The 27453-nt window shown below is 35.8% G+C and overlaps 2 protein-coding genes across 4 annotated transcripts; one reads left to right on the forward strand and one right to left on the reverse strand.

Moving 5' to 3' along the window:
- Positions 1–145: 145 nt before the first annotated feature.
- Positions 146–18972, reverse strand: LOC137408950 (pleckstrin homology domain-containing family A member 1-like). Of its 3 annotated transcripts, none has more exons than XM_068095530.1 (11): positions 18767–18972; positions 14434–14609; positions 13945–14053; positions 13219–13316; positions 12019–12120; positions 9311–9415; positions 7956–8024; positions 2199–2260; positions 1912–1978; positions 1617–1664; positions 146–534 (listed from the first exon to the last, which is right to left on the reverse strand). In XM_068095530.1, the coding sequence occupies exons 2-11, from the start codon at positions 14587–14589 to the stop codon at positions 475–477; spliced, it is 876 nt and encodes a 291-aa protein (XP_067951631.1). In that variant the 5' UTR covers positions 14590–14609; positions 18767–18972; the 3' UTR covers positions 146–474. The 3 variants fall into 3 exon arrangements, with proteins under 3 accessions (XP_067951631.1, XP_067951632.1, XP_067951633.1); XM_068095531.1 differs by lacking the exon at positions 146–534 and adding an exon at positions 570–635; XM_068095532.1 differs by lacking the exon at positions 146–534 and adding an exon at positions 602–631.
- Positions 18973–19261: 289 nt separating this feature from the next.
- On the forward strand, positions 19262–25762 carry LOC137394324 (ER membrane protein complex subunit 3-like). Its single transcript, XM_068081045.1, has 7 exons — positions 19262–19496; positions 19861–19918; positions 21055–21157; positions 21253–21357; positions 23018–23179; positions 23807–23892; positions 25490–25762. The coding sequence occupies exons 1-7, from the start codon at positions 19348–19350 to the stop codon at positions 25598–25600; spliced, it is 774 nt and encodes a 257-aa protein (XP_067937146.1). The 5' UTR covers positions 19262–19347; the 3' UTR covers positions 25601–25762.
- Positions 25763–27453: the final 1691 nt, after the last annotated feature.

Below are 27453 nucleotides of genomic sequence, written 5' to 3' on the forward strand. Positions count from 1 at the left end.
TAAAGCCCCAAGGCTTCGTGACACCCATACATGTAGACACCTTGTATAAAGCATTATGGCAAGTACACACCCAATATAATGCACAGGTGTGTACAGAGTGACAAAAAGAGCTTTCACCTCGGCTGCATTTCATAATTTCATGAATTTAGTGATTGTAAATTTTATGGACAAGGAATTCACATGAGATGTTCATGCTCATAAAACATTAAGCTTCTTTGCGAAAAAACCTGTAAGTAATCCCTATGCACTCTGCTACCATTGTTCGATGACTTATAGCAGCACAGATGGGTGAAATAGAAAAGAAAAATTTAACACGTGGCTTCAAATTTTAAATACATTTGAAACAAGAAAGACAAATACTCATGATATAAGAAAGCATTCTGACTTTTTGTGTGATGAAGAATTATCTCCATTAGAACGCTAGCGGTTCAGTGTGCTGTGAAAGATCGTCATGTGTAATCACTAGATCCATAATTATTTTGCTATGCAGCGAGGTGACTGGGTCGTGTAACGGTACTGCGCTCGCATTTGGACCTGAAGTTCAAGACTTGATTTCTGTGCGAGATGACCTCATTTTTATGGTTTTAGTGTGACTTGAGACAGATGGCCACGGCTCCTATTGTAGTGAAGACTAGCTGAATATATAATAATTACTGAATTAGCTGAATAATATAATTACCCAATGAATTTGAGTAACTTTAGCTAATAACCAGAGCTTTACTATAATAAAAGCTGTGTCTGAAGCCAGCTTAATAATTGTTACGTTACGCATAATGACCTCTCACACAATCATGATTTCCTAGCATGCTAGTAATAACAGGTATTGTAATCGATGTAATGAGTATGATCACAATTATTCCATTGTATAGCAATGTAGCCACTTGGCTTAATGGTTTAGCATGCCTGTCTTCAGACCTGGATGTTCCGAGTTTGAATTTAGTAAGAAGTGCACTTTTAGTTCCTACAACTTCATCACTACAACCAGACACACAAATGACAGACAAACAAACACTGAGATTTATAAAAATAGATTTAGTAAAGATTACAACTTCAAGCCAAGATAAGTGAAATGAAACATGTGACGAGAGTGTGAAATGCAACATGTGACGAGAGTGTGAAATGAAACATGTGACGAGAGTGAAATGCAACATGTGACGAGAGTGTGAAATGAAACATGTGACGAGAGTGTGAAATGCAACATGTGACGAGAGTGTGAAATGCAACATGTGACGAGAGTGTGAAATGATATGTACTTGTATTTATAAACATCCATAATACCATCGTGATTATCCATTACTTGAACCGTTTGTTGGCAAACGACTATTTAAAATGATAGTACATGCATATATAGTAAAAAAGTACAAGTCCAGAGATAGGCTGTCTCATCAAAAAATGAATATTATCCTTTACTTTGGTATTAATTACTATTGTAGCTAACTGCACCGGGTTATTACACAATATTTTATCAAAATAATATATTACATTCTTATATAAGATGCCAGAGACATGAGCCAAACTTTTTCTCCATATTGCCACTGCATCACCAAACCTCAACAATGGAATGCTGCCAGTAAACAATGTAATTATAAGTACGTCATAATAGAAAGATTGCAGACCTTCCTGATATCTTCCAGCCATGAATACATCTCATCCATCGAGTCAAACTACAAGAAGTCAATAAATGTTGATAAGAGAGCAGATAATTCCCACTTTTTGCATACATTGGAATATTTATATTGTCAACCAGAAACAGGTGACTACTGACATGTAAGGGTTCTTTTCGTATACTAGTGCGTTACAAGCAATCTTCGAGTGCTAAAGATAGCTTTGCCAGCTTACTCAAGTTTGTCAGCTGACTCAATAACATAACTTAATAACAATTAAATGCATTGTTTACAATAACATACTGACCTGCATGTAAAAGGTTCTTTCTGGTGTTTGGATGTCGATGAGGTTGCTACGAACACTTGTTAGCTCACTAAAACAAAAAAAGCAGTCCTCACATACCAGCTATGAAAAACAGCATGCATCTCGTGACAGCAACAACAACAAAAATAGTTAAGATAATCATCGTCTGAATTTTCCAAGCATTTGCTGATCATTTAACTATTCTGACAGCATACATACATGCAGCGCAATAAAAAAAATTAATTGGACGGCAAGCAAGATAGACATGAAGACAAAAAGCTAAAAAATACCTTTGTGACACTCGAACATCCTTGATGTCTGACACAGCAATCCTCTTCAATGGCTTGTCAACCTAAAGAAAGAAAAACTAATCTGATACTTTGATGTCCATAAATGCTGGATGGTAATCATATCACTAGTAGCGCTGTAGTCTTTCACAGAGACATCAATCATGTTTTAGTCAATCAGAGTTGGCAGTTATTGACACTAATTACACTTTATTTCTTGGACTACCAGCACCGAGTGCTCTAGTATTGTTGCATGCTGTCTAAGGAGTGATGCGCTTTTTACGCAGTAATCGAATAGTATCTTACTAATAAAAGCATCTTTTTTAAGAATAGAATACTTATGAAAAATTGTAGAATTAATTATACAATTAGTTCTAATGTTTGTAAGGCACCTTGAAGTTTACTTTCCTATAATGACCTATAAAAACGTAAATATTGCTTATCATTTCCCAGCCAGATTGCAAGAGCACAAATGTACACAGTGCTCTATATGTATGTACACTGTGTACAAATGTACACAGTGCTCTGGTACACCTATGTCAGGCATCTAATCAGTCCATCAGTGCCACAGCACAATTGTTTAAAGGTTGACTTGCAACAAAATTCACATTACCGTTATTTGATATGAAAAGATTCACCATGTCTTACTCTGTTGTGTTGTAGGTGCAAAATATGTGGGAATGTGATTACAAGCTCTTAAAAGCTCAAAACGGACAGAAAATCGCAGCCACACGAGACCGCCGTAGTTTGGATTCCCTTTCCAAAACGGCTCAAATGTGATGTACAGTGCACCCCCGAGATACGATGTTAATCTGTTCCAAGGCTGGCATCGTATGGCAAAAAAATCGTATGTCGGGGTATAGAAACCATTGTAATTACACAATGAAAAAAAATGGTAAAAATCGTCCAAAATTTTATAAAAATGCTGTACATATTGAAAATTGGTAACAAAATAGTATGTTAACTTTAGTAACTATAGTTACCTACAGTAGCTGCATTGTATTAAGCGCACCTAGTGATCATAATCTGCAACGCTGTAAAATTGTAATCTGTGTACCAAATGCAGATCGTAAGGTAAGAGGTTCTTATCTTCAAAAGGTACGCATAACATAAACTTTGAATTCACTTCAAATAAGCTTAGCTTGCCAAACTCACCCTCAAAACTAAGTTTTAGTACGTATTTTGAACTATTTTAATGAATTTCAACTTTTTATCATGAAATGTTATCTTTCATAAGTTTCTGTCTTCACTTTCATTATAAAATTTAAAGTGTCTGGTTGAAACTTTTTTCAACAAGAATTCGGCCAGAAAGGCTGAGCGGTGCAGTTATCAAAAGCAGCCCCTCACACACCTGACCATTTAATGGCTACCAAAAAAAAAAATTTCATTTACTATTATACAGGACTTACATACCTTTGGAGTAACGTGACTATAGCTGGTACATGTAGCGAATAAAGCAGAGGAGGCAAAAACGTGTTAATGCTAATTATGTTGCTGTACACTTGAAGATTAATTTAATACGTAATGAAATGGAATTTTTATCAGGCTAAAAAAAGTTGACTAGTCCTGTCCAATTTTTCTTCCGGTTAAAAAGAAAAAATGCTGGTGCAATGCAGAAAACTGCTAGCTAGCTAACGCTTGTAGGATCTAGAGAAAGTGCTACAGTAGTTTTTCTTGTATGAAATGTGCACAAGAATCAATGTAACCATACGTACAAAGTTTGTACGTATTTATACCCTAGAGGACAGGGCCAAGTTTCAGAAAGTGACGTGAATGCGTCAACTATCTTGAGTAGTTAGTTATATGAGTGACATACATACGATGAAATGTATTCGCGTAGGAGATAACAAGTTCACCTACAAAGACATGGTTAAACAAGAAAAGAAAACATAAAATCAAAAAGAAACAAATAAAATATGAAAAACATGCCACACAAGAGATAAATAATACATATTATACATGCATTGTTTTAATGTACCAGTCCATGTCAGTAAATTAAACACTTGAAATATTTCTGCCAATGTGGGGTTTTCTGTATCTTCTATTTCCTCGCCCATACTAAATGGTTGCTCCTTTTGAATGCTGATCGCGTGCATGGCCCTCTGACTCCTTCAAATCTTCAGTCGTATGCTCCTTCTTGTGCTTGCTTTAATGGAGTTCTTTTTTAATAATAATTGCAAATGCTGATTGGTTGCGATCATATTCCTTGACAATGTTAATAATACGGGTGCCTTTTTATTTACGACATGCAACTTTGTTGACATAGAAATCATTTTTTCCTTCGTTTTGTAACGTTTGTATCAGTCTCAGATTCCACAGCTAACGAATTAAATGTAGGTACTTGTAGTTATATACATATGCTGACTTGAAAGTTTATAGTAAAATATATTATAACGCTACAAATGAACATTTGCTCTCGCTGGTGTATTTTCCGCGCGGTATGCTGACATGAGAGAACTCGATCATCGTGTCTCTGCTAAACTTTCTGAAAATGTTTTCGGCAAATATATTTTGATGTCTTTTTTATTTTGACGTGCGTTATGAGCTCACCGACCGCCAAATTTTAACTCGGGCGAAACTTTTCTCAAAATCGTATGGTGAAATAAAATTCGTATAGCGAGGTGAAGATCTCACGATGTTCGACTTCGTATGGTGAAAAAATCGTATATCAGGGTAATCGTATCTCGAGGGTGCACTGTAGTTGTGAGAGATGGTTTCTGTTTACACTTTCTTGCAACCTTATTCGTCGAAATATTTTCACAAATATACTTCACGCATTCAATAAAACTATGTCTATTGTTCTTACGCGTCTATTTTATCATCATCGTAATGCTGTCACTTTTAGCAGTGATATCTTATAACTTACCGTAAAGATTCGTTTAATTTTTTAGCCTTAGCTTGAAGGAGTACATATCATTGTCTGATAATCATGACGAGCCTGTTGGTCACTTGTGATAATCGAAAAGCGCTGCAGGAATTATTTGCGAAGTATTGGGTTACATGATTAGATTACGACTTGCCGATTAGACCAGGCCGAAACAAAACTGTAAAGTAGCAAGCATTTATATTTGATACGGGGTCTTCGGTAAAACCCGAAGTTTTTGTCATAAACTAGTACTACGATAAGTTTTATATTGAGCCTTTTATTGGCCTTTCAATTCATGTGAGAACATACGTGACAAGACGATAACCAAATTTTGTGGCTACGTCATCGAAATAAAGAGATTCCAATCTACGGCGGCTTTTCGTTTTTGAGCTTTTAAAAGCTTGTAATCACATTTCCACATATTTGGCACTTACAACACAACAGAGTAAGACATGGTGAATCTTTTGATACCAAATAACTGTAATGTGAATTTTGTTGCAAGTCAACCTTTAAGGAGATAACAAATTACTGAAGACTTCAATTCTACAGTTCCCACAAGTGTCAAGGACAGTCAAACCTCGACTTAGGATCGCTTAAATATACCCATTCTTCGTCATACTATGAAACACTTAAATATTTAAATCTACATCCTAATTAATTTTTAACATGCGGCATTCAAAGTTTTTGAAAGCATTGCCAAATTGTAAATCATTACATTTTTATGCTGTTTTTCTCAATGTGGTTCTACAGTATTCATTTAAGAACAAACAGTGCTTCATACATTCACTTTTCCGTTTTAAAATCACGGAACTCAAGAAGACTAGTTTGATTGATTAGCAGACTATTGAAAAAATGAAAACGCTTTTTTACGATTAAAGCAAGAAATTATGAAAAATGTGAGTAAACTCTTTTGAACCCTGACAAACTTTTTATCATGAAAATGTAAAATCCATACAAAAAGAGGTAGCTATGATAATTAAAGTCAAACTTTGATGAAAAGTATCAACCAATAAACTAACAAATATAAAAAAGAAATGTTTATTTAAAGTTAACATAGATTAAGTTAGATTAGCTCTGTATCTCTAGCAGTACCTCTACTTATGTACCCTCCATCTCCCGCAATCATCAAGCCTACAACTTAGTTTGATCACCAATAATGTAACAGGAAACAGACAAGACAGATGTATTTTTACTTATAATTATCTTAGTAATTCAGTTTCCTACATACTGTGTAGTTTTTGACATACCGGTCTATACATATATATTTCTTAGAGTTTGTGCGTGTGTTCCTCTGTGGTTGTGATTGTCCAGCTATAGCTATTACTTTAGCATTGCGGCCACGCGTAATGATGCTTCTGTTAAGAAATATTTTGGGACCTACGTAAGTATATGCAACACGATGCTTCTTTTTTTTCATTAGGACTAATTTGTTCCACCCCACGATATCGACAATAATATATCTCGAACTTAAAATTTGGCGATTTGTGTACTGATTATATACGTTATTAAAAGATATACATCACTGAACTCGCCATGGCAAGTTATCCGTATCCGTTATAATAAAAACGATTCGCAATGGATAAAGGATAAAACTGATGTTAAAGGTTTGAAGCTTAATAACTTACATACTAAAACTTCCTTCAAGTATGTGTTTAGTAAACTAAATTCATTTAAATTTGATGCAGCGTTTATGTTACATGTCTGTCTCAAAGGTAAGAACTCTCCACATAGTACATTGTAATGTTATATTATCTTGCAGATAACAACCACAAAATTCACTAAAGTCATTGTAGGTACCTATAGTTACTAAGGTTAACATAGTATTTTAGTAGGCATACTATTTTTAATGATGATGATTGTTTTTTATTGCATTAGATAATGACTACGTATGGGTTTCTATACCACTATATGTATTTCTATAGCCTACAATATTTTCGTAGAAAATTGAGATGCCAATTTTTGCAGGCCAACACTGCAGCAAACTGAAATTCTATAATTGTATGCCAAATAATTTTTTATTGTAATCGTAGTAAAATAGACTATATTTAGCCATTACTTGCTAATGATTTCACATTTACATTTAAACACCTTTACATTTTTATTTTGCCTTCTAATTTATTTCAACGAAACACTTCGTTCAAGTTATCAAATTTTAAACTTGCAGTTTGAAAACCTTTATAGTTGTTTTATTTATTTTTAATTTAGTTATCCTGCACAAAACCTTTTCCTCATGATATGTAGTTTGAAAGTTAGAGTGGCAAATGTTGTTATATGTTAAATACAAATCAATTTTCTGTCCAAAGACTGTTTTACTACCCGTGCAATGCGGGTAGCACAGCTAGTAGTTCTATATAATGCATTTGTCTCAATGTTATACATAATTAGTACGCTTGCCAGTCCCTGTGCACTGTGAGTGATCATCATGAGTAATCAGTAACTCAGAGAATTACCATGAGTGGTGTAGTGGTAGCGCGCTTGCCCTTGAATCTTATGCCATGGGTTCGATTCTTGTGTGAGGCAATCTTTTTTCTATTGCCCTTAGCATAGCTTCTTATAGTAAAGATTACTTTAAACACATACGTGTATTTTTGAGTAGTAGAACAAATTAATTGAAATATATCTTTTTATAGAAATACTTGCACCAAGGCATTACAGTTTAGTCATACAAAAAAGATCAGAACGCATTAACTTTGCACGCAAAGTTTAACTATACATCGAGCTCAAGCGAGCACTCTAAACAGTTTGGAGTTGTCCAATATACTAACAACTTGTTTTCTAGGGCTGCCTGCTCCTCCTCACTATAAATAGTTAGATATAAGTGGTTGACTTACAAAACCAATACAATAAGTGACCTACAAACGTGTTGGAATATGAAGCAAATAAGAAATACTTACAAACTCATTTTTCGTGTACGTCAACTCCTCTTCTGTGAGAATCAAATACCTTCTCTTCCAGTTTTTCATCTGTTAAACAAAAGTATAGTTATGTGTGTATGATGTAGAGGCAGACGTCTGTCCTCAGTAACAGTCAGAACAATAATGAAAAAGTAATATGTTATAGATTCCAATGAGAGATATAATACCATGATTTATAACTACATCTACTGTACAACCAAAATTATATTTGTATTCTTCTAGATTAATAAATATCATTGTGTGTGTGTTGGCCGATTTTATCCAAACTTTCGTGCTTTTCAGAAGGTTACCACATATATTTGGTTTCAAAACTCTGTCTGGTTCTTGAGAACCACCATCTTAAACACTCACCTTCAGACTGTCTGCTTGGAATTGAAATTAATTATGGGCATCGCCTGGCTTACGCTAGTTCTAGTAACTAATAAATTGACCGGTCCAACTTATTCAAACCTCCAGAACCAAGCAAACTACTATTGCAGAAAAAGAGTGGTAGTGAGAACAGCGACACCACATTAAAATCACTGACAGCTTTTAATATATTTCTGAGGAGTTGCCCCTAATTCTATACCTATTGAATAACAATTGGTGCTTGTTGATAAAACATTAAACATAAAGCCAAGGTCTTAACTAAAATTGACAGCCACACAAGTAATAAAATTCTATCAATTCAACCAGATGACTTGTAAGAATACTAAAACATGCAGCTTGAAATTTTAACTGACTTCAGGATAATGACTTCATGAATATCCTCATATTAACCGAAAGAAAGTGCATAATTTCTGTCACAAAAACCTTTGCTCACAAAAGGCAATGTAAGCCTGGTGAATGAGCTTGAGCCATCATCTTTCTAATATTTGCTCTCTAAAAGCGAGTGCTGAACGTACCGAGTCACACACAATTTAGTGATTTTGAAATGAATTGAAGTGAATTGAAGTGAATTGAAGTGTATCAGTCCAATGTTCAAACAAGAGACTAGATCTCACCATAGATATATATACCTATGTATATACCTATATATACACCATAGGTATATATATCTATGGATCTCACTCAACCAGCGTTACATAACCAGTTTGAGCCTATAGTGGGGCCCCTAGATATCAAGATGTGAATCACCACACCTAGATCCATAAGTACAAATCCCCCAAATACGGAACTTGGCAACAAACAAAAAGACAACATCTCATAGGATGATTTTAAAAAACTTCTGCAAAATTAACGATTAGAGTACCTCTGAACAGTAGTAAACGAATTATTCGTATTTTCTTAGATATAACAATATGCTCGATAAAAATTAGGTCTAGCCCAGAGAAACACTCAACAGCCCAACTCACCTTAGCACCTTGCTTCACGCAATAACCTGATCTAACTACATGTGGACGGGTTTGTCCAGAACCCCTTCTTTCAGGAGGAAATGACTCCACTCCTGTGTCTTGGACCTGGGGATGAGACAATGTTTATGCGCTAGCACGGAAGCTGTGTAGGTAAAAAGAGAACTGGTGCATGCTGTCATAAAAATGTGCAGAAACGAGTCAGACGGATAGATTTGTACCCGTGAGAATAGGATAAGTGAACCCGTGAGAATGTTGTAAGTGTACCCGTGAGAATATTGTAAGGGTACCCGTGAGAATATTGTAAGTGTACCCGTGAGAATATTGTAAGGGTACCCGTGAGAATATTGTAAGTGTACCCGTGAGAATATTGTAAGTGTACCCGTGAGAATAGGGTAAGTGTACCTGTGCGAATAGGGTAAGTGCAGTGATAAATAGCCTGTCTTGACAAGCTGTTGTTTTTGCGTAGTTGTCCCCCCGTCGAGCGGCGAGCAACAACAGCTTGTCACAAGACGTACTGCACCTGATGCGTCAGCTGCACATATAGGGAGTTGTTCTCTTCCGTCTACGCAACTCGGCCGCGATGTTATGCCGGTCGCCCCATTGGTAATCATAACGGATTTCACGCAAAAATTTATGTAGAAAAAAACAAGATTACAACGTTTAACCATAGACCAGTTTCTGTGATAAACTTTAGTAGAACTTAAGAATAAAATAAACTCAAAATAAAATCCATAAGAACAAATAAAACTGACTGATACAAAAATAGAAATAAAACTGACTGATCGCACAAATAACGACATGTTTAGTCGCTGTTGTTGCCTAAGTTCTCAAATTCTAATAAAATTTACTGCAGAGAGGGGTCGCCAGTTAAACGTTCTTATCTTAATTTTTCTACATAAATTTTTGCGTGAAATCCGTTATGATTACCAATGGAGCGACCGGAATAACATCGCAGCCGAGCCGCGTAGACGAAAGAGAACAACTCCTTATAAGTGCAGCTGATGCATCAGGTGCAGTACGTCTTGTGACAAGCTGTTGTTGCTCGCAGCTCGACGGGGGGACAACTACGCAAAAACAACAGCTTGTCAAGACAGGCTAAGTGATAAAGTGCTACCCTAACTCTCCCTAACTAAGTTATGGTTAAAAAATCTGTGTGTTTTTCAAGTATAACTAGAGTTAGGGTTAAAAAAATTTAGACTGCCAATTCTCAATGTAAATTATAGCTCTATTTCATTGATTCAAGTACACTAATGTCATTATAGTCGACATTCAATGGCCATTCAATATAAAAGCAGCATACAATACAGTGATGTAATGGTCATGTAACATTAATACAGTTATGTAATGGTCATGTAACATGACCATTACAGTTATGTAATGGTCATGTAACATGACAAGATTGTGATCCTAATTGATTGTCTACAACAAAGGCTAAGATCAGATTACAGCAAACCAATGGCAGTCAGCATTTGTACTGAAAGGCAAAGGCATTGATTTTTATTATTTTCTCAACTTATTTATTACTACAGATCTGGTCATTTCTCATATCATATACATGATTTTAAAGCCCTGTAGGCTTTGGTGGCCGGTGCTTCGCCCCGGACCGCACTGGGGGTCTTACAGCAGGAAACTTTGAGGAACAATTATTAATTATAATTACGCAGCAGATTTATCAGAAGATCGTTCAGCTACTCAAAACAAATCACTCGTTACAAAGATTTTGCCAACCCTTCCCATTATATTTTGTTTGTATTTTTGTTTATATTTCATGAATGTTTTTCTATCGTGAGTACATAACAAACAAAAACAGTCTTTATCATAGTACTGTGGTTTTACATAAATAAAAAAATTAAGGATTCTTCATCAGGATGATTATGACATATTACTTCTACATATCTACTTCTATTCTACATGAAAGAAAACCACACCCATTCTCTAACATTTATGCAACACAATCAACACCTACATTGTGCCTGAGTAAAGCCCGGTAAAATCCTTTTACAATATATCATCATATGACAATGGATGTCTTTTAAAATTTTATTTATTCCCCAACGAATTCCATGTAGTTTTGTGCTCTCATTTCATTCGAAATGAGGAACAAAATATTGTAAACGACACCATCTTTTTTATGTAGTCCGGGTGAGCCTTGTCATAAATTGTTTCATGTTGTTTAATTAACGAAATAAAAAGATCGTCCCATTTCTTTTTTAATTTTGCTCACACACGTAAGCAAAAATGTGACGCGTGCTCGCTAGAATTTTAACCAGCCAATCAGAGCAGAGATTCGACCACGAAATTTCAAGCAGGACCAAAATGGTTCGTTTCGGCTAGAAATTTCTTTGGCAGAACAGTTTAAAACTGACACCGACGTCGATTTGCGTCGTTTAGTTCATTTCGGCTCTCGTGTGACCACCCCTTACGTGTACCCGTGAAAATAGCCTAAGGCCATAACCAAGAGACAATCAGTATAAAATAAGACATAATCAAGTAACAAAGTATCAAGTAATATATATGGAAAGGATTTTTAGGTTGTTGCACAGCAGACCACCGCATTTTAATTGCTTACAGTTTTAGCGAGTAGAGTAAAAAAGCTGTTATATTGTATAGGAGTGACGACTCCCGTGATCACAGCGATATATATATTTAATCACTCAAGTGTATTACAACCAAGCAGCATACCGAATCATATAGAATAGCGCACTCACATTCGAGGAAACAGGGGTGTGAACAACTGAGCCCCCTACCACTGTGGCAACATAGCTGCCGGTCCATGATTGTCTGTCTGGCTTCAAGCAAGACTTGTTAACCTGAAAGGCAAGAAAGAACTGATGCCACACTAATAAGCAACAGCTAAATGTAAAATATCATGTTACAGAACTCTTTGGTCATCCAGGTCATCAAAAAAATCCGGTCGTACAGATCCCGCTATAAGCTTGCCCACAGAATAAATTATGAGGCAATTGAGCTAAAATGCTAAGCATAAGTTACCGTATGTGTATATCTACATCAACTAAAATATCATCGATTCACAAAATATTTTCAGTCTCCACGAGGTCATTTAATATTTGTAAAACATGTTGAAGCCTATTCCCTGCCTTATGCACCCTCGCTTTATTTCAACCAAAACAAACAGTACACAGACACTATGCTAACTTATGTCTGACTACTTGCTAATAAGATTTAGTGTCTCAACTTAGTAAGAATGGCAATGTATAATTTTGTGTAGATGTTTGTCAATGAATATGTAAATATTATATACTTTTTCCCAAGTTTTTACATAAATTCATGCGTGAATCAATAGCAGCACGGTCTCCCGAGTGAATGTTTAATTTTTATTAGTTGCTTGGGATTTCTGTGATAATCTTATTACACTTATTGGCAACATACATTTATTGCGCATTCAAGGTTAGAGCAGACAGAAAGATCAATACTGAAATTTATTGGACACTGTTATTAAAAACCTACAAGACAATGAAGTTATTACATGGCTTTTTAAAACCAGAGTGCAAGCAGCTTCCATCTCAACTTAATGTGAACTGAAATATTCGCACAAACTCGAAAAACAATACGTGTATCGGCAAAATTTCAGTTGAAATGATTTTAGGCTTAAGCATTTTAGCACAACTTATTGCCTTGCAGTAACAACAGATAGTCCCTGCATTTTATAGTATGGCAAATGCCATAGGCCCTACTATCTATAGACTTATGCCTTATGGTTATATTACTACTCAAACTAATGGTTATTGCAGGCCAGCGCTGAGGACCACGTATAAGAATAGACCAGGCTATAAACTGCTACAATTGCTGCACAAATACCACTTGACATGTCCTCTAGCGGCCTATCCATCCCCTACGGCCTATCCATCCCCTACGCTCATCTACTACCTACCTCATCTACTACCTACCGATATCCTGCTGGCATCTTTAATACAGTCCATCCATTCAACCATGTCCTTCCAAGACTCGGCAGCGAGGTAAGTTATTTTAGCCAACGAATGAATGGCTGCGAATAAACAAAAAGTAAGAAACCTGTAAATTGTGTAGAAATAGCTTTAAATAGCTCTTAAAATGTATAATCCCTATCTTTATATGACACAGTTAATCCACAAAATGGAAATGACCAAAACCAACAAAAGAGGCGAGTTTTATTACTAGTAAATTTGCATCAAACTTTACATGCTTGCAAAAGATGCGCAAGAAAATGTCGTGCAAGCTATTCCGTTTTAAACACTTTCCATACGTCAGTCATCCAATTCGATTTGATCAGTTCCAAGTGCGCCGCATTAACCTCTCAAATATAATGATTTATTTTTTACCAAAGCGCCCGTGTTAATCCGCCGGATGTAAATGTCCATTGAATACTTATCAAATGGCAACTCAATGTGTGCACAACTCCAAATTCACTTCCCCCCCCACAATAACAATGTATTGAACGAGAGCGAGTCGACAGCTACAGTAATACATACATGTACATTACACAAAGCTCAGCATTATCCATAAGTATTTATGTACTGAAGTTATATAAAACTATGAGAACAAGCAAAAGGAAAAAGAGAGGAATGCTGACATATCAAAGGAGAAAGAGAGGAATGCTGACATATCAAAGGAAAAAGAGAGGAATGCTGACATACCAAAACAAAATTGTTTCTGAATCTTAGAGGCTTCTTCGACGAGTGAAATACTATCCGTTGACAGCTTTGTGTATACTGGCCAGTTGTCGTGGTGCACTGACATATGATCCTGTTAAAGAGGGACATACATACATACTCTATAGTTTTACCTCTACTGAGATCTTTGGCGTGAACAAGAGTTCCAACTCTGTCAGAATACTTTCTCATTCTAGATAATGAATAACTGAAGATGTATTTTATCAAGTAACTATGTCTTCAGTCTTAAACCACCAGAGAGATCTAACACTAGATTTTTTTCAAAGACGCATGTATATAAAGTGTCAAATGTGTGAATACAGGAATTCTAATGAGCCTTATTAGAGATATTAGAGAAGCACTATCACAATCTAACTAACAAGGAATACAGGTTTTCAATGAAGAATCGGCATTTTAAAAGCCATGAATGTGCAGAAAACAATCAGGTGAACAATAGTAAAATTACGGAAGTACCTGATTGGAAGGAGATGAACATTTAGTATAGCATATAAGGATCTGTTTTGGACGATCCAAAACCACAAAGCATTTGACGAAATCAGAATCTCCTGGTGACCGGCAGTGAAGACATCCCTGGGATATCAGCTGGTTCTGGTCATGTTGCACTGGCATTCTCTATGACTTGCACACGCCTAGAACCCAAATGAATAGCTACAATTCCGAGACATAGCAAACAAATTAAAACATCCACTACTATAGCCTAACATAATCTGTTTAAAGAAGCGCTTGTCCCTTTTCTCCTCAGGTGTCAAGCTATAATAGTTATAATAACCTCACAATTGAGCAGCCATGCAGAAACATCTAAATGAGTAAATTATATTGCTGAAGAAATGCTGAACTAGATATGGGCTGGGCTACACACCATCCAATCCTATCATAGAGCAATCTTTTACTTGTATGGACACACCTACCATTTTCAACAACAGCTATTCAACCTAAATATAGCTATGTAAACAGTATCATTATGCCGCTGTTCTTCCCCATGTACATATGAAGAACAGTAGCCTATATTTACAGACTAATGTTAACAGGAACCATCAAATAGACTCATAACCTTTCTAGGAGAAGATTAGTCAAGTACTCTCAAGCTGAAGCTTTTGTGTACAGCCGTTAGTTATCTATAGGCAACAAGAATGGATCAAGGCTTCAAATACGCGTCTTACTTTTGAGTCAGTCAAGCTAATAATAATGTTTAGCAGCTCCTCATTTTGCCCTTCAAAATTAACTGCACTATTAGATAGGCTTTCGATGTGGAAATATTGAACATGTAACTAAAAAAGCCATAGCTACCATGATTAGTGATTTCGTAATGATACAATAGCCATAGATCATCCAAAAGTAGGAGAACAGGTGTGTATGATAGCAAGCGCACTTTGAACAATACCTAGGTGTTTGATTTTGAATACATTTACATTTTTGGAACAAAAATATAGAAGTACAGCAGTTGATGTCTTATAATCACTATGTATCATATAATTCTTGAGACATCATTCTGATATCTGCATGTCTAGATAAAGTGAGGACTTCCTAATATTATCCTAAATATGAGGGACCATAGATTTGGTTGAAAGAGCATTGTGGAATTGTAGAACATTACGCAACAATTTCTATAACTAAAATACCGAGTAGAAAGACATGTAGATTTTTCTATTTGGTCAACGATCTCTAAACAATGCTCAGTACTTTATTCCTATAAATCTGAAATTAAATATAGATCAGCCACTTTCTTATAAACCTTAATTTCAACTCGTCTACATTTTTACCACAGGAATTCCATCAAAGACTGATGGCATACTCAGTAGCAAATAATAAGTCCTGACATAATTTTTCATAAGTTGTTGACACCATATCAGTGGTTCAAGCCACAAGAAAAAATTATTTCGTTGACTCTCTAGATCTGTGAAGATCCATTAAAGGTTTACTTGCAACAAAATTCACATTACATTCACTATGTCTTACTCTTCTGTGTTGTAGGTGCAAAATATGTTGAAATGTGATAACAAGCTCTTAATAGCTAAAAAACTAACAGTTAATCGCAGCCATCACAAAAACGCTGTAGACTAGAATCCCTTTTCAAAACGGCTTAAATGGGACATAGCTAAACAAGATAGCTTCTGTTTACACTTTCATGCAACCTCATTCGTCGAAATATTTTTACAAATATACTTCCCGCATACAATAAAACCATGCCTATTGTCTTTACGCGGCTATTTCATCATGATTGTAATGCTGTCATATTGAGCACTGATATCTCAAAACCTACCGTAAAAATTTGTTTAATTTTTTAACCTTAGCTCGAAGGAGTGCATATCATGCTTTGACAAACATGACGAGCCTGTTGGTCACCTTTGATAGTCTACAAATGCTGCAGAAATTGTTCGCGCTATTTGGTGGAAAGTATGGGTCACACGATCAGTTTACGACTAGATTAAACCAAGCTGAAATGAAACTGTAAAGTACCGAGCATCTATATTTGATACGAGCTTTTCGGTAAAACCAGAAGTGTTTGTCATAAACTAGTGCTACGAGAAGTTTTATATTGAACCTTTTATTGGCCTTTCAATTCACATAATAACATCACGTGTCAAAACAATAACCAAATTTCTTGAGTGCGTCAGAGAAATAAATTGATTCCAACCTACGGCGTTTTCGTGATGCATTTTCAGCGATTAACTGTTCGTTTTTGAGCTTTCAAGAGCTTGTAATCACATTTTCACATATTTTGCACCTACATCACAGCAGAGTAAGACATGGTGAATCTTTTGATACCAAATAACTGAAATGTGAATTTTGTTGCAAGTCAACTTTAAGGTTATCGGACAGATTCTACCAGATGAGACAGCATGTTCCAAATATATGAGAAGTCATGATGAAACTCAAAAGCAATTTGGAGGTGAAAAACCTATCAGTGCTTTCCTAAAAGAAGGCAACTCTAAAAGCTCTTGCAAGTAATGTTTTAATATGGTAGCTACTTGTGTCACTATCATATAAGTTGAGAAATCTGCTAAGGGCAGACAAGTCTAAATACCTACTCGAGTTTGTGCTGTGAAAACATTGTTATAGTGCTTACAACTTGTCTAGTCTGCAATCTAAGAAGAGAAGTGCTATTTCTTGTTTGATATGCTTACAGCAGAGCTGACCAAAGCACTTTGGCTGTCTCTGAAACCCAACCAGACATTTTCTGGGAAGCTTTGTATTTCACAGAATAATGAGCTAATGATAAACCTAATTCTGTTAGAGTAAGATGCTTCCTCTACAGTTTTAGACTGTAATATTAGGTTAATGAGCCATAAAAAAGTGAGTCAGCGTATAAAATAATTTGCTATGGATTATGTAAGCTCAAGTTTTGAATAAATGAACTTCAACTTAAGGTTTTTGGTGGTCTTGGGTTAAAAACAGTGCAGTGAAGAAGTAAGCCAGCTGGCAGCATATAAAAACAATTGAAGTCATAGTTGCACTGTCATAGCTGTGTTCAATAGTTTAACATAGATCGATTCTAGTGCCTTGTGTATGTTTCAATTGAACAGTATTTTAATGAGGAGAAAGAATCTATTGATCATACGTCTGCGTTTTAAGGAGTATAAGACTCAAACAACCAATTGCATTCGTTAAAACTAATCCTGATTTTGAGCTTCTTTATAAATCATACAGATCCACACAATTTTAAAATTATAAAAAGTGGCTTGTTTGTTGGGACTCGGACATCATTAGCATATTCTATTACGCATGACAGAAGTCAGTGTAGGCTATAAGTTTGTCTTTTTGAAAAGCATTCTACAGACTGTTTCTTAGAAGCCAAATATTTTGTAGGCCTAACTCATTTTAGCAGATGAACACGTCCAACTTGAGATTGGTCTGCATTCTCACTTCGAGGTACTTAGTGGCTTTAGCTTCAGGCAACATCTTTCCTCCTAATACCTTATTTTGACACAAACTGTGTCACCATATATCCTTTAACATTTGTTCACATTAAAGATAGCATTTATTTGAGACTGTTGAAGGCTGCAGCATCGTCAGCTTGAATGTGGCAAGCATTTTCTGTGCTGGTCGCTTTATAGTCAAAAAATGTGAGGCTAGTCCGTAAAGGTTATTTGACACCTTATTGCTGGCGGCAGATCATTAATACAGTCCAGAAAAATTGCTTTCTCTTATGAAATATTCTACCGAGTTGGAGTTAAACTAATGCAATACAACAATGCAATGCAACTTAAGCCTATATAGATTAAGTCTACAAAATATTTAGTAAGAACTAGTATGGGTTCGAGTAGATTGGCTCTGCATGTTCGATTGTTTAAACGGCATACCTGGGAACACTTTTCAGCTTTATTAAGTAACAGAAATGCCTGACGTGCTGCTCCAACCAGTATGCTACGTATTTATGTTGAACAGATAGAAAGCCTATAAGCACATACAGCCTCCTTGGGTTCTAGCGTTCTATAGAAAATCATTTTGACATTGTTTGCACTTTTATTAAGTTAGTGAGCAACGGTGCCGTCCAATTTTTGCTAAAACAAGGCCAATCCAAAATAATGACAGGTATAACATGCAAGCCGAAATGTGTAATATTAATTTATTAAAGCTCTTGAATCCAATACTTCTGAAATACCTAATCAAGAATACTACATAGATTTTGCAGAAACCACCTGCAAATTGCAGCCGTCGAAGACCCGCTTAATTATTTAAATTTATGCTCAATATATTGTACACATAACCAATGATCATACAACTTTATAAAAATAAAAACGAACATAAAATATTTTAAAACAACGTCTAATTATACCAGTATTACCTCTAATGAAGAGATTGCAGGATTGTTCGCCGAACTCAAGACTCTTCAGGAGAAAACTACTTTAACCGTCTCCGGATATTTGTTTATACTAATTGATACTGATAATACAAAGCTTTGTAAACCAACAAACATAGCTTTATTACAAAACAGAGGAAACAACTTCAATTAAAACACCTCGCGAAAACTGTCTCCACTTCCCCATCGATTAGAAGTTGACCGTTATGTAGGCCAAAATTAAACATTGCAATTGATGTTTGGGTGTCTAGTCGGACGATTTGAAATTCTCATACCTGTGTATTAGCTTTAGCGCTATGTGAAGGTTCGTATTTTCACTCCAGTATTAATTATGAGTTATTGAAGTTATCTCCTGCTTGAACATTAGTTTTCGTATACATGTATAATACGACCACTATTTCGACCGCGGTTGAGGCTGCAAGAAGCTCTTGGCTGCGGCTACTTGTCACACACGCAACAAGCTGATGTAATTTGGGTTTTGACTTATTGTGGTAAATTGTACGTCGAGTTAAAACGACACCCGGGCGAGTGAACATAGCCACCACTTGATAAAGGGAATCAACGCCATGGCAGAAATTTTGTTAGACCCTGATATCAGATTTTGGGTGTTTTTACCTATAGTGATTATAACATTTCTTGTTGGCGTTATAAGACACTATGTCTCATTACTTCTTCAATCTGATAAAGTGGTGGATAGTAATGCGTTGCAAACTAGGTAAGATATTCATTTTAAAATTATCACCATTATTATTACTCCTCGTTTTGTGGCCTTGTCACGATTAAAATGATTAGCGTTAGTTGGACTTATATGACTATTCTTTTAAACTAAGTTATTTATTAGCTATTTTGGTTTATGTACACTTAAGGTTATCACATGGAACCTTTCTACAATTTCAATATATGTACTTATTTGACCAAAGAATACTGATGCTCGGCGCTGGTTAGATGTAAGAGTTCAGTGCAAATATGCCCTCAACAATTACAAAATGGCTGGTTTATATTGATTCTGAACATTTTGTTATTGGCAAATACGTTGCACATGTTATGACTATGTTTATTAACGGCTACCCTCTTTTTAGTCAGATGCTAATGAGAAGCCGACATCTCCGCGAAAATGGACGATATATTCCCACAAAGGTATGCATGTTTAGCCTTTACAACATATGGTTCAAGATTTAATTTCTGTGATGGTTAAATACAAGTTTCTTTTTCACTCCTGCTCAAACCTTCAGGCTAAAATTCTAAACTTCAAGATTCTACAAACTTCAAAAACTTTAAAATTCAAATTCTAAACTTATTTACTGCCTCGAATCTTGGGCAATTCACCCGACATATTTTTAAATAAAATTAAAGTCTTTCAGAAAAGGCTAGTGCGAATTATATGTCATAAACCCTTTGACCATCCATCAAAAGAATTGTTTACTCAATCTAATATTTTACTAATAGATAAGTTATATACATTAAAGCTGCTGCTAAAGGGGTCATACTGTATTTCATTTATCTGGGAATGGGGGACCACCACACTCTTATAGCACTCGTCACTCTCTTCTAAATCTTTGTATTCCCTTATTTACATCTAGTGCTGGGCAAAAAAGCTATTCAATATCAAACAACCTTTTATTGGAATAACCTACCTGGCCGATTAAAAGAAAATTGTAAACAAATTTTACTTTGAAAAACAAGTAAAATGATATCTCCTGTCTCTCTGACTGGGGTGGGCTGAGGCCCGCCTTTGTCCTGCTGCTGTTAGCAGTTTTTGGGGCTTGCACGACATTAGCTGGGCTACAGTGCACCTATGGCTTCATCATCATTATCTCGTGCTCAGGCTGAGTGAATTTTGCTATAGTTTTTTAATTTTTTCATGAATTTGTATTTAACCTGATATATTTACTAATATGCAGTTTCTTTTTCTGTATTGTTTCTGTTGATGAACACACACACGCACACATAACGTCCAACTTCAAACTCGAGCTAACAATAACCTACTACAGGAAACAAAGAACACAAGTAATTTGCCCATGAAAATAGTAGAAAACCAGTATTTGCAAATAATATAGTGAATGTTATATAAACAAGACATAAACCATAGCCACGATTTCATATGCAGGAAGAACGTCAGAAATTTGTTTCTGAATTGTTATTAGGTTTTAGTGGAAACCACCTACAATTTACTGTATCTTTTTATATTTTTGGCACACTCAGCCAAATCGTTGAAATTCTGTAGATTGTTACAGTAGATGTTACAGTCACGTTGAGTTGATGCTCTCTTATAGGCTTTTTATGCTCGTAAGCATTTCTTCAATGATAGAGAAAAGGGGTATTTTACACTCAAGCAGAAAACTACTGAGACACAGCAACCAAAGAATCCGATGTCAGGTTTGTATAATTAAAGTTATAGCTTGCAGGTGTGCTTTTGCTATGCTTTGGGCTCTTTGTCCTCGTACTCATCTGGGATGTACACGTACTTGTAGATCCGAGCATGATGACTGACATGATGAAGGGAAACCTTACTAACATGTTACCGATGATAGTGATTGGTGGTTGGATCAACTGGGCTTTTTCAGGATTTCTGACTAGTAAGAAAGTACTGCTGCTTATGTCAATTGTTAACGCTGCCTTGCAAAGTTAATGCAATCTGGTGTAGTTTTTTTTATCTGATATACGGAATATACTTGGTTTGCTGAATGGTTAATTAACATATTGATAGTTAAAAATAATTACTGAACTCCCATAACGACGGACATGATCACAAAAGTGCATAATTGATGCTAAATATTTAATTTCAACTATTGATAATGCTGATGAAATACTGTGAGCATAAAGGAGAATCCGGAGGCAGCTTGTTTAGTATTAGCAGGCCTGACAAAAAATGATGAGAAATACTACAAAAAGGACCATTTTGTCTTTTTATAGGTCATTCTAGTTTTATAAAACAACTAGGAAAATCGCAAGCTCTGGAGATCATGTGTTAAATATTTAAATATGGTGTTGAATAATGTAGCTTCAAAAAAATGAAAAAAACATCAAGCTGATGTTGTTGAATTAACAGTTTTAACCACTAGCTGAGACAGTGCATTTTCTGTGAAAAGTTACTAAAAAGTTTTTTAAGACATCATCATTATGATGAGAACTAAAGTATATCTTGAAGAAATAAAACAAAATTTTTTACAGCCTCAGTTGCAATAAAGAAACAAAGGAGATCCGTATTGCTCAATTGCGAAGGAGATTGCTCAATTTAAAATATGTCAAAAGGTGAATTTACCAATGTTTTCTGCTAATGTCCATGCAATTAAAACAATTCAAATTTAAAGCTAATATTTGCTTCTGAAGTTCTACTTCAAGATTTTGTTTAAATAATGCACTGCAAATTTACATGGCGATGATGACAGGATCACTGAAGAGTTGTGAGTTTTGCAAACATCCGATCAGCTGAACTTCTACAATTAACTTTTGCAAACTAATTGCGAGTACTGCAAAAATTATTTGTGCATAGTTTGTGTGTAGTATATCCTTTAGAACAAGGAAATACCAAATCCAATGAACCATAAGGAGGCCAGCAAAACTTAGAAAACTGGGAGTAATGATTTAATTTTCAGTTTACCTCAGATTTTGGAAACACACAGCGCAGTTTTATTTGGATATTTTTGTGGCTGTCGTGTCAAAAGATCATGAATTGGATAATGTGTTAAGTTTATGCTAAACCTGTTTTAACGTTGATTACAAGTGTGTACCTGCCTTTGGTATAGTTAACACATTTGCTACAAATACTGATCTGGTTATGAAGATCATGCTACACAACAATCAGGGTTTTTTATACATTTGCTGATATAATTCAGTTTCAAACTAAATGTTCGGTTTCGACAATGTTTGTTTTACATGTATATCGAATACAAGAATATTTCCGGAAATGCATATATGTAATTTTTGACTGAGCAACGCTTTTGATATCCCTGTAGGTGCTTGATTTCTCTGATGAACACGTATGATGCTCCGATATCTTTGGGTTAATATAGTAAAAGTTTACTTAAAAACCGGTAAGGCAATACAAAATAGTAGAGAGAATGAACAGTAGACCGACATGTAGGCATCACATATGATATACAATAATACAAATAAATTGGTTGGAACTCTTGGAATTGATCAATTTACTATTTATTTAATACTAATTTAACGACTGTGTCTTTAGTTTTTGATCACATTTCTAGCGGACTATAATGTCTGTGGTGCTGTTCTTAGCTAAAGTTCCTTTCCCGCTTACCCTGAGATTTAAGGAAATGTTGCAACGAGGAGTGATGCTGCCTTCATTGGATGCTGCTTGGGTCAGCAGCGTATCTTGGTACTTCCTCAATGTGTTTGGGCTCAGGAGCGTTTATTCACTCATCCTCGGTCAGGATAACGGTCAGTGTCACCACTCACCCACACCTTTTCATTGAGAATTTTGTGTCTGTCTGATTATGACTGTACATATGCGCTCACTCGCATTACCTGACCTCCAAATTACCTATGGATATACATGCATGTTTGAGTGCGTGGAGGAGTGCCTTTCATTATGTATAGCAGTAGGAGAGTATTTACTAAGAACCTACATGTAGTTTGGCATATACTGATCTTCTTAAGTACCAATTAATATATGGTTTATGCGGGTAACACATCTTTATTATCATTATTAAGTAGTGTACTAACTAACACCTTTCAAGTTCTAAACAGTTTAATACCAAGGAGTGAACTATAAATGGAATTACAGAGGAGTAACAAGGAGTTGTACTTGTTGTACTTGTTACTTGAGTTGTAACAAGGAGTTGAGTTATACGAGGAGTGAATACTAAATGGAGTGAACAGAGTAATGGGTGGCTGTTAGTTTCACGGATATCCAACACCGGATAATTCCACTGTTATAACAGAACTCTCCAAACTACTTATTATTGAGTGTTGCTAGCCTCATCTATGTTCTATATCTATATTCTATCGCTTCAGCTGGTAACATGTATCTCAACTAATATCATTAAATATAACCTATTTTTACAGCTGCTGACCAGACTCGTGCCATGCAGGATCAGTTCAGTGGCAACGCTGCTGCAATGGCTCAACAAGATCCTGCCAAGGCATTTAAAGTAAGCTTACTAGTTCAAGAGATGGAACAGAATGTTTATCTGAGGCATTCAGCATTACATGCACATCTAGATTTGTGTTAACTCAAGAACACATGTATGATACCTCAATAACACATGTATGGTACCTCAGCAACACATGTATGATACCTCAGCAACACATGTATGATACCTCAGCAACACATGTATGATACCTCAGTAACACATGTATGATACCTCCGCAACACATGTATGATAAACACAGCAACACATGTATGATAAACTCAGCAACACATGTATGATACCTCAATAACACATGTATGATACCTCAGCAACACATGTATGGTACCTCAGTAACACATGTATGATACCTCCGCAATCCATGTATGATACCTCAGCAACACATGTACGATACCTCAGTAACAGGTGTATGATACCTCAGTAACACATGTATGATAAACTCAGCAACACATGTATGATAAACTCAGCAACACATGTATGATAAACTCAGTAACACATGTATGATACCTCAGCAACACATGTACAGGTACATTAACTCAGTAATAAATTCGCGTTCACTCAATGATGCATGATAAACTCAGTAATAGCTATGTTTTAGTGTTTCAGACCGATTATAGCAATGAGATATAAGACCAGTTAGGTAATGTGATCATTTTTATGAGTGGATGGTGTACGCATATAAGATTCAGAGTATAATCGCACGGCTTTCACAATGCGGGATGCAAAGGGGTGCGTGAGGACTGAGTCATTAACAAATCACTTTAGCAGTACTATGCTTCTACAAAGTGTCATTAAATGTCCTGAGATCTCCATCAAACTCCATTTGTTGCAGGCTATGATAACTAACTACTCGCTGTACTGCAGACATGTTTAGTAAATGCTAAAAATGCTTTTATTGAATTCGTTTTTGTGTCTAGTATTTGGTCATTCTTAATTATATATAGCTCAAGATTTAAGTTTAATCAGCAACAGATTTATTTTATAATTCTTCATGGAAGCGCAGACGATAACGCTCTGCTCTCTGAGGTCAAATCTCAACATAAGAAGATAATCTTCAATATACAAGTATAAACAAATCGTATTATACATGTACATAGTTATGTTACGGCACACTACGATGTCAATCTCGAAGTTGAGAGTTACTGTATTAATTGCTTATCGTTAAAAGTGGCAAGTGAAGGAAAACTCAAGTTCATGAGCCTGCCTGTGCCTCAATGATTGCTCGTTGCATGAGCCCAGTCGACAATAAATATTTTTTAATGTTTTCCACGTGTGGCCTTCTGGAATACACCTAAAAAACTTACTGCGTTACCCTGAAACTAATTCTCGAGTTTGCTAATAACCTAGCAAAAAGCTGCTCAATGGATTACCATGTGGCATAGTTCTAGCTTAACATGGTAGCTAAACTCCAAGCTTTTCAATAATTGGTTGCACATAGGCGTTTAAAGTTTTTGCTGTAATTGTATATATTCATATATTAGATTACTGTTGCAACAGAATGTCTTGATTTGTTACTATAGCTGAGAGACATTTTTTAGCAAAGTTCTCCACTATAACACAGATTGACTTTTTCTCACTCAATCTCTGTTATTCTTTACAGGCCGAGTGGGAGGCTCTTGAAATGTATTCGTATAAGTTTGCACTTGAGGGTGTAGAAAAAGAAGTATTCTCAGCGTCACATGAGGATTTGAGTACAACCACTTTGCAATGATTGTCAACGTTGATATACTGGTTACTTGTAATGTAGCGTAACAATTGATTTTCCAACTTGTCAATATAAATGTCGCTGTCTATATATATACACTTGGCATTGTATATAGATGTATTGATTGGCTTTGTTTGTTCATGCAATAATATAAATGCTTTATTAGAATTATCTGTGTTATTTTGAAAACTGCAAGTATTTTAAAAACTAGCTATTTTGTCCTACAGTTGCCTGTAGCTGCAAAGTTTTTGTTAGCAGTTGGAGAACAGGCTATCTGTGCAATTGGGCTTTATTTTATGGGAAACATGCCCCTGAACAATACTGTTTTCTGAATGGTCAATTGATGCTATAGTTGAAATGATTCTTTCTTACTTCCCATAATTCTCAGCATAATTATGTAGTGCTTTCAATCTCAACAAGTCTCTTTGGATGGCAATTACTGGTCGGTCATGCACTTTTCGGCATGCGCAGACTTAATACAAGTGAATGTGTCAATCTGCATGCTGTTAGCCAGCATGCAAACATAAATGGGAACAAGAACGAAAGAAAATCCAGCAGCTAGACATGGTGTGATGTTAGCAACTTCTCTTTGAAATCTTAATGCAGATAATGATCAAACAGTATTAACCTTTCGAATGTGTATGGGCATTTGAAGTTTAGCAGCACTACTTACATTAGTTATAAAATTTAAAACGTGCAAAGCGCATAGCCGAAGGGATGATAATCTATATGCAATGTATAAAAATCTATATTTGCCTCTCCGTGTGTCCAGTTACAGAGATGAAGTTTTGGGAATGAAAAATCCTGTGCACTTCGGATTTGAACTAACAACTTGTTTGTTTATGATTGCGAGTTGTTGATTGATGGTCTTTAGATTGTTAGTTTCAGCTCTTTGTAATGTAAAGTCCATTCAAAATACAGGAGTACAGTACTATAAACAGAACATAGATGATATTACAAGTACTGCTAGTAATGGCAGCATAGCACAACTAAGCTAACAGACATGTTATTAACATCGGGTCAAACAGAAACAAAAAAATATTACATATAAGATTGTACAAACAAAAGACATGTTACATCAAACTCAACAAAAGTCAAAGTGCACAGCCACTAATTTCCCACAAACAACAAGTTTTGTTGTCACTTACAAAGCACATACGCTTGTCTATTTACTTGTGCAGCACAAAGTTGTTTTACTTGGTCAGAGTTTTCGGTTGTCTACATCGTCTCCATGTTGGTCTGGGAGAACTCTAATCTGCAGCATCCTTTGGATTGTCATTGTTAACAGGTATGTCGGCCATAACATAATCAGAAAGAACATTCTCAGTTCTGAAATCGGCGGTATCGATGGTTGGGTACAGACCCGAGGTTGGACGGTTTACATCAGCTGCATTGTACTGCATTGGATTTTCTGAGCGGGGATATGATGATATGATCATACCCATTGTGGGTGTGTTTCGGTACTCCAGGAGTACTAGGTATGGGTCTTCGGCTCGTCGCATGATTCGTTTCATAATCTTCACTGCTGCTTCAGCTTTGCCGTTACACTGCTGGTGTCGTGGTGAAAAAGTAGTGTGCGTGTGTGCGCGCCCGCGTGTGTGAACCCCTACTTCTGATTAAATTTAGCAAACTCTGATGATGTCAATTGTGAACCATTGTCTGAGAGTATCTCATTTGGTATGCCATAACGAGCGAAAGTCTTCTTACAAAGCTTAATGGCTGTGACAGACTGTAAGTTGACGAGTTGTTCGCATAAAAAAATCCGAAAAGTAGTCAACTAGTATCAGGTATTGTTTGCTCTTGTAACTCAGTATATCCATGTCAATCTTACTCCAGGAAGAGTCTGAGATATCGTGACT

The sequence above is a fragment of the Watersipora subatra genome, chromosome 1, assembly GCF_963576615.1.
Source record: "Watersipora subatra chromosome 1, tzWatSuba1.1, whole genome shotgun sequence".
Classification (NCBI taxonomy): Eukaryota; Metazoa; Bryozoa; class Gymnolaemata; order Cheilostomatida; family Watersiporidae; genus Watersipora; species Watersipora subatra.

Coding starts and splice junctions, on each gene's coding strand:
- LOC137408950 (XM_068095530.1), bottom strand. CDS start 14,589: ATGCCAGTGCAACATGACCAGAACCAGCTGATATCCCAGGGATGTCTT. Junction 8,025..9,310: donor GCGTGAAGCAAGGTGCTAAG/GTGAGTTGGGCT, acceptor TTTGTTTAACAG/ATGAAAAACTGGAAGAGAAG. Junction 1,979..2,198: donor GATGTTCGAGTGTCACAAAG/GTATTTTTTAGC, acceptor TTTTTGTTTTAG/TGAGCTAACAAGTGTTCGTA.
- LOC137394324 (XM_068081045.1), top strand. CDS start 19,348: ATGGCAGAAATTTTGTTAGACCCTGATATCAGATTTTGGGTGTTTTTA. Junction 19,919..21,054: donor GACGATATATTCCCACAAAG/GTATGCATGTTT, acceptor GCTCTCTTATAG/GCTTTTTATGCTCGTAAGCA. Junction 23,180..23,806: donor CATCCTCGGTCAGGATAACG/GTCAGTGTCACC, acceptor CTATTTTTACAG/CTGCTGACCAGACTCGTGCC.